General features: G+C 34.1%; 1 protein-coding gene across 3 annotated transcripts; it reads right to left on the bottom strand.

Annotated features, from left to right (window-relative positions):
• Positions 1-7,372, bottom strand: LOC107434131 (uncharacterized). 3 transcript variants are annotated; one of them, XM_016045555.4, is made up of 8 exons: positions 6,913-7,369; positions 5,290-5,501; positions 3,909-4,190; positions 2,520-2,642; positions 1,515-1,665; positions 872-1,092; positions 447-483; positions 1-345 (listed from the first exon to the last, which is right to left on the bottom strand). In XM_016045555.4, the coding sequence occupies exons 1-8, from the start codon at positions 7,274-7,276 to the stop codon at positions 227-229; spliced, it is 1,509 nt and encodes a 502-aa protein (XP_015901041.3). In that variant the 5' UTR covers positions 7,277-7,369; the 3' UTR covers positions 1-226. The 3 variants fall into 3 exon arrangements, 2 of the variants coding, with proteins under 2 accessions (XP_015901041.3, XP_048333887.2); XR_007242178.2 differs by lacking the exons at positions 1-345; positions 447-483 and adding an exon at positions 1,206-1,373 and having other exon boundaries at positions 952-1,092; positions 6,913-7,372; XM_048477930.2 differs by lacking the exons at positions 1-345; positions 447-483 and adding an exon at positions 1,262-1,373 and having other exon boundaries at positions 953-1,092; positions 6,913-7,372.
• Positions 7,373-7,513: the final 141 nt, after the last annotated feature.

Genomic DNA, 7,513 nt, shown 5'->3' with positions numbered 1-7,513 from the left:
TTGCATAATGAATTAAAATTTCTAATTATTATTTTTAAAATACAAAGACAAAATTCTGGTACATAAAAGCTTGATTCTTTTGTAAACCCCTCCCCACCCCATCACCCGAACGAAGGGGAGCATAATCAGGCTCTTTTGGTAAGAAAATAGAGTTTATTTATATCAAGTATAGTCGTTCACAAATTCTTCACCAATGGAATTGTGAAAAGCTTTACCTGCATTATAGTTACTCTAGGAAGACTTGAATTCTATCACCCATTGTGTCATTGAAATCCAACAAGATCTTCCCTCCAACTTCATCTGCTGCATCATCCAACAGCGCTTTGATGTTTACACCTCCCAAAGCTGTATATGCCATAAGAACATTAGATACTTTCTGAGTCTAAAAACTTCCAAGGACTAGCAAATCTGCTTTCCAAAATCATTGTCTAAGTAAAAAATATTACCTGGAACTATATTGGTGATTCCTTCCAAGAATCCAGCCTGCAAACATGTAAAATAATTAGCAGGGTTATCATAGCAGACTTTTATATAACAGAATCTGACATGGTATTGCTAGTCATGTAAAAAAAATTGTTATTGTATGCTGGAAATTGACTTTAATACTTCATTAACAGTAGAATAATTTAGTTAAAAACAAAACATAAAGTGTAATGTGGTAAGGAATGAATCACTTTAGAATAAGCCCATCTGAATGATAAGAGAAAATCCTATAAGATTTTGAATGTATAAGAAGCAAGGCTGTATGATGATTGTTATTTAACAATAAGCCACTTTTAACTGGGAAATAGAACACTGTTGAGAGTATAATCAAAGCAATTTATGCAGATAGTGATATAAAGCCAATGCCCACCGATGATGGATGACTTACAGGGATTCTAACGTCAAGTTTCTCAAATCCATCTCTTCCAGTTATCTTTATTCTCAATGTCCGAGACCAGATCCCAGAAAAAGGATCACTTGAACCATCTGCACCATAGTTATTGTACACATCAGGAGTTACTACTTCGACAATGGGATCTTGGGGACTTGGATCTCTTTGCTCTGCCCTATCTTGACTCGTTGGTTGGATACCATATAAACTACTGCTCACTGTCAAACAACCTTAATTTAGAACAATTGAAAAATAAATAAAGCTAATCTATATGTATAAACAGTCAGGTATGGAGAGAGGTTATTTTTATTACAAAAAGTTGGTTACTCACTGTTTTGACATGAAAAATAGTATTAAATATAGATCAGGCTCAATATTTTCTACGACCTTAGAAGTGCATTGTTTTTCTCCAAGGAAGATTATTATATAGGAAGAAAACTCTGAAGCTGACGTTTGTTATCTGCTAAAAAGGCTAGCCAGGCAGTTCCGCTTCCCTGAACTTTAATTAGTGGTCATTAATCAACTTTATGCAAAAGAATTAGACAACTCCATCTTAATGTCCAAGTGCTAAAAAATTTGAGCTGATCACATCCTGGTGCATAAACAATAATATAGGTGTCGTGAGAGAACTCTCACCCACCTCTCTGTGAAGACAGCTGACTGCTTCTAACAGCATAACGCTTCTCTTCTTCATAATAGCTGTTGAAACCAAGGATTTCCTTTATCTCTTCAAACGATGGCATGCTTCCAGGAGAAGGGATACGACCACTTCTAATAGCATTAAGTGAATCCTGCAGTAGAGTGATAGAACTTAACTTCGTGAAGAAAATAGCACTCAAAATTGTTAGTTTTTAAGTCAACTAATATACATAAACTGATTGATTCTAACTTTAGGACAACATAAGGGTATTAAAATGTGCACATGGCAAGTGCTATGGTTTGCCATTTCACCTCATCTGGGTTTTTGGTTTTTAACTAGATATTGAGGTGACACCGTCCGAAGGCATCCAAGTCAGTATGGTTCCCAATATGAGGTGGGATAATGTTCCTCGATCAAAGCTCTCCCTCTCGCTCTCTCTCTCTCTCTCTATATATATATATATATATAAATATATATGCTCTATATATATTCATATATATATATATATATATGAATATATATATATATATACATCTATTTTTTTTAATTTTTTTTTTTCTTTGCATGTGGCATGGGAGTCACTGTGTATCCTTGCAGGGCATGGTTGAGTTTTCCAAAAATTGGCTAGATTTACTATATATTTTTTGTTTGAATTGTGTATTCAGTGTCATGTATAAATTGGCATCAGCCTTGCAATAATACTTGCAAAAAAAAAATAACCATGCAGGTCATTCTAAATTAGCAACGGTACTTTTACCAGATTATAAATCAGCCATTGGAATTAATTAAATCTGAAAACTTGAAGTAGTCAACTTCAAAAAATATACAAAGGAAAAAAATATAATCAAAATTTTATAGCACAATGAGTTAATATTAGAAGTACATAAATAGAGGTTATATGGCTGCAAAATCCACATTGCCAAACTTTTTCTTTCAATGCACTTTAATTTTTTATTTTATTTTATTTTATTTTTGGGTAAAAAAAGAAGGTTTAAGATATTTGACCTGCATTGCTTGAATAGATACTCCAATCAGAGAAAGTGGATATGCCACAAGCTTATATCCAACAGCCTCAAGTTCAAGAGGAGTGAGAATTGGTGTTTTGCCCCCTCCTTCAAGCATATTGGCCTAACAAGAATCAAGGAGTTTATAATATAAGCATTAGGACACATCTTGAGCACTAGACATCACATAAATTGATATATACAGATAGGGAGCCAACAAACATGGACACATACCATTGCAATTACTAGAAATAGAATAGAACACGACAAATGCATATGTTGAACTCTCTCTTTTTTGAGAAAATCATATTGTTAAAGTTTGTGCTGTTGGCATACATATTTGGGTCCACTTCCATATAATTTAAGCTTGATGGATTGTTGGTAACTCCACACTACTTATTGTTATGATACTTAAGAAATCTATCATGTTTTTTAATCAAGTGTATTTAGAGAAATTTGAAATTAGCTAGAACAAGAAATCAAATGGGTACAGTGACAGATGAAAGACGAAAGGAAACCAAAATTTGCATAGATACAAGGATAATCAAGAAGTGTAAAGTAATGCAATACTTGCACAAACTTTCATTTGTTTCAAAAATGGATCTTTCTGCTTGTGAAACATGATAAAATAAGAAATATTTTATCCTAAGAATGCAATCAAATGCACAATTTTGCATACATGAAAACACACACGTAGAAGTCAAAGGAGTTGTTGATCTGCAATACCAATGCCCAGGACTTAGCAAACAAAATAATATATATTCCAGTCAGATTATATCATATTCATTACAACAGGGCCTATAGAGGAAAAGGGCAATATTTTTTAGGAACAGAGTTATCCTCCAGGGCGACCAAAAGAAGAATTAAGCAAATAACAGGAACAGGAAAATAAGAGTTGTCCTCTAGGAAATGAAGCACCTTAGTGTGAACTCTCTGTTGTTCTGGTTACATGAAGTTATCTTTTCCTTTTGATTCTTTGCATGGACTATTAACAGACAGATGTGAGAATTTAGGTCATATAGCACTTTCCGTTTTTCATATCTGATCTACTTCCTAGTGAGTTCTGATAAGTTTGTTTGCTTTTCTTATCAAACAAAAAGTAATGCATACAATGGAGGCATTAAAGTAAAGAGGGTTAAGGAAGGGGCAGGCAAGAAATTCATATCGTGTCACACTAATGCAGCATGTCAACTGTGGGAAAACATGCATCAGCCATGACATTAAGCATCATTTCTCATAAAATTTGTTCAAAAATAGATGAAAAATTCAGCAGCATAGTAAACTATCCAGATTTCTTGATGTTGTAGAAAAGAAAACACTTGAGAACTAAGTTTTTTTCACATAGTAGATATATGTTACTCAACATCATACAAATGAAATAAAAATATACCATTTTTGGAACTAGGAGAGAGGTTTCACAGAAAGCCCTCATCTCTTCTTTTGAAGCTAATGCATCAACAAAAAGAACATCAGCTCCAGCATCAGCAAAAGCCCTTGTCCTCCATAGTGCTTCATCCAAAGAAACTGCTTGACGAGAATCACTGCGAGCCACAATAACAATATCAGAGCCACTCTCCTTCCGAGCATCGACAGCTGCTTTAATCCGCATCACTGCTTCCTCTCTGGAAACCACTTTCCTGCCTCGTGTATGACCACAAGCTTTGGGAGACACCTTGCAATTGAAGTATCATAAGAAAGATGCAGCCTAAGCAGGGAAAGAAGTGGCAGATTGGACAATGTAAAACATAATAAATCAAACTAAACAATTCATTCCAAAATAAGAGCCCAACTTATGAAACAAAAAAGTAATAATCACTTGAGAAAGATAGGCCAAGACTGCAGTCAAAGAAATGACATCAATATCACATAGTACAGCAGTTGACTTAAAAGTATTATATAATATTATGCAGCTTTCAAATTCTGATATAACATGAGTTAAAGGATCCATACCAGAACCTTAATAAAAGAAGGAAGAAAGATTTTTCTTCTTTGACTTTTTTTTTTTTTTTTTTTTTTAATTTTTTGTCTGCTTAGATCATAGTTAAGATTTTTCCCCAAGATTTACCAAATGTTGATTTTGGAGTCTAAACCAAAAATCTAAAATAGCAAGATGAAGATTTTTCAATTCCATCTCAGTATTATCTTACTCTTTTTCTAAGTTATTATCAGCTGCTTTCAATGTGCTAATTGTATAGAAAACTCAAATCAATTCTCTAAACACAACCCCCATTCCACCAATACCCGCCAATATCAGAAATTTAGTCTACATTCCCCATAAACAACATACAACATTCCCAACCAAAAAATCCTCACTATGAGCCCTTTGAAATCATTTTTTATTGCTGTTGATTGGTTCTTAGAATCCCTGCAACTCATCATTGATAAAACCATTCCAAAATCCCAGATAACAATAACTGTCCACCTCTCTTATTTAATTAAGGTTCATAAGGTCTAGGATTCCAAGGCATCCAACATCATAGATTAATGCATGCCTTCCACACAAACTTTAACCCACAAAAATGAGGAAGCTTGAGAAGCTTTTCATACATAAAGTCACTTTATTTCTAAAATAGATATGAACTATTAATAATAAATAAAGGACCTTCTATATCATAATACCGAAATCATCAGCAAAATGTTTGACGAAAACATATTCAAACTTAGAGAAATATATGTGCACACATACACACTCATATTGAGAAAGAGAACAGACCAAAAGTTCCAATATGTCAGAGCATTCATGAACAAAAATATATTTCAATCATATCAACCTGATCTTCAAGAATGATTCCTGCAAACCCAGCACGAATGTATCCCTTGACAGTTCTCTTTACATTCATTGCATTGCCATATCCATTATCGCCATCCCCAATGACGGGTATTGACACAGCTTGGGTGATTTGTTGACCCTGTTCCACCATTTCTCCATAGGATATAAAACCTGTATCTGGCAACCCCAGTCTGGCCGCTGATATTGAAAACCCTATGGGTAATACAATAATGATAACAGCTGATTAATTTCACCATTTGAAACACACACATCAGAAGAATTACTTCAAAAAGGCCAAAAATTTACTTATAAACGCAATCAAACATACACTAGTTCAGATAATCTAATCGAAAAAATAACGAGGTAATTCTATGGAAACTAATCATAAAACTTTGTAGCCATGGATAAAATTAAATCTCACAAAGTGGAAACAAGGTGTCTGACATGTCCAGCCCCAGAAACAAGGCCCTTCAATATTTGTCTATTATGATGCACAAATATCATAGCTATGTATTGAAAAACGGCTCCATGTGACAAACTAATTGTGAAAAGAATAACCATTATGAAAGGGACCCCATAATATTAACCGACCTTTCTAAAAACATAGTTATTTATTTATTTATTAATTTTTTGAGAGATATAGTTTAAAATATTCCCGTTTAATTTGAAATAAATCAAATTTGATTCAACAATGCTACACAAATTGAATTCTAGTTAGTTTTAGTTTATTTCTAACAAGTTAACTAAGAGATCTAAGTTCTAACTGAATTGAAATTTATTAACTGCACTAAACGGTTCCCATTGCATACTGAATGCACCAAACATGAGAAATAAAGCGAAAAACATTAGGAACGTAACGAAAAGAAAGTTGACATAATTATTATAACAAGTTTTTTTATTGGAAGCCGTGCATAAATTTTGGAAGAATTTAGTAGCTCCACAACTATAGAAATTTCAAGTTTTAACAAACAAGGGCAGTTGAGGTAGACAGGAAAAATACCGTAGTTAAAAAGCTTGTATCATGATGGAATCCCTACAATATTCAAAGATAATAACCAAAAGAAACATAATCTTCTTTTCCCTTTTTGGTGTGATTCAAGAAAACTGAAAGCGCTAAGCTTTCAAATACTATAACCGGATTTCATTCTGATATACGTCCAAGGAGGTGGACTCCTCCAACACCATTCTCATCTCCCTTAAATTTTTTTCATTTCATCCTCAACGTAGAATTTAAAACCACCAATTTATCTTCAAAATTTACACTTTCTTATGATTCGGAGCTTTATCAGTATCACCTAAATCAACCCAGATGATAGGAAAGAAACCCATCATCCAAAAGCAACAAAAAATACTCAAAACCCAAGTCTTTATAACCAAATTCCATTCCAGAAACACAGTATTGCAGAACCCATATGTTGCAATTTGTATCACCATTCATAAGAAATGAAGAAGAGCAAGCACATAACAAATTCCATCAATCCAAAAGCAAAAAAAAATAAAAAATAAAAAATAAAAACCCAAGTCCCTATATAAAGTTCCGTTGCAGAAACATAGTATTAGAGAACCTATATGTTGCAACTTCTATCAGTCATTCACAAAGAAATGAAGAGTAGCGAGCACAAACCACTGGTAAAGCAGTACTGAAACCCAGCTCTCTCCACCAACTTAGCACTGAGAGCATCGAAACAAGCTGGACCCTGATGGACTCCCGGGGAGTCCAGTATTCTTCGAAGCGTCTTGGCGGGAGATTCGGCGGCCACATAATCTGTGTCTCCGGAGTAAACGGAGACGGTCCGAAGTACACTTCGATAATGGGTGTTCGGTTTGCGGGAAAGTGGAAACGGGGGTTGCTGGAGTAGTAACTGCGAGGACCCAAATGATGAAAATGGCGGCCGTGGTTGGTGTTGGCGGTGATGAAGAAAACGAAGACAGAGGGTTTGGTCTCTGCCGCTAGCCACTTGTAATTGTATTTGTGGCTGAAGATTCATTCTCTCTCTTCTCACTCCGCTGCTAAACTCTCTATCTCTCTTTCTAATGGTTCTGTTAATTATCCCTCCAAAGAATAGTCCAAAATCTTACATTTGTAAATATATTAAAGCTCATTTCAATTAAATAACACAAACACTTGCAAATATATATATATATATATATATTGATTGAAAAAACTCCAATAAAAAAATAACTTAGACAATGAACCATTTGATAAAAAAAAATGGACTAAAAAT

The sequence above is a fragment of the Ziziphus jujuba genome, chromosome 3 (assembly GCF_031755915.1).
Source record: "Ziziphus jujuba cultivar Dongzao chromosome 3, ASM3175591v1".
Taxonomy (NCBI): Eukaryota; Viridiplantae; Streptophyta; class Magnoliopsida; order Rosales; family Rhamnaceae; genus Ziziphus; species Ziziphus jujuba.
Note: the sequence above shows the minus strand (reverse complement) of the source record. Positions and strands in the feature narration are given on the sequence as shown.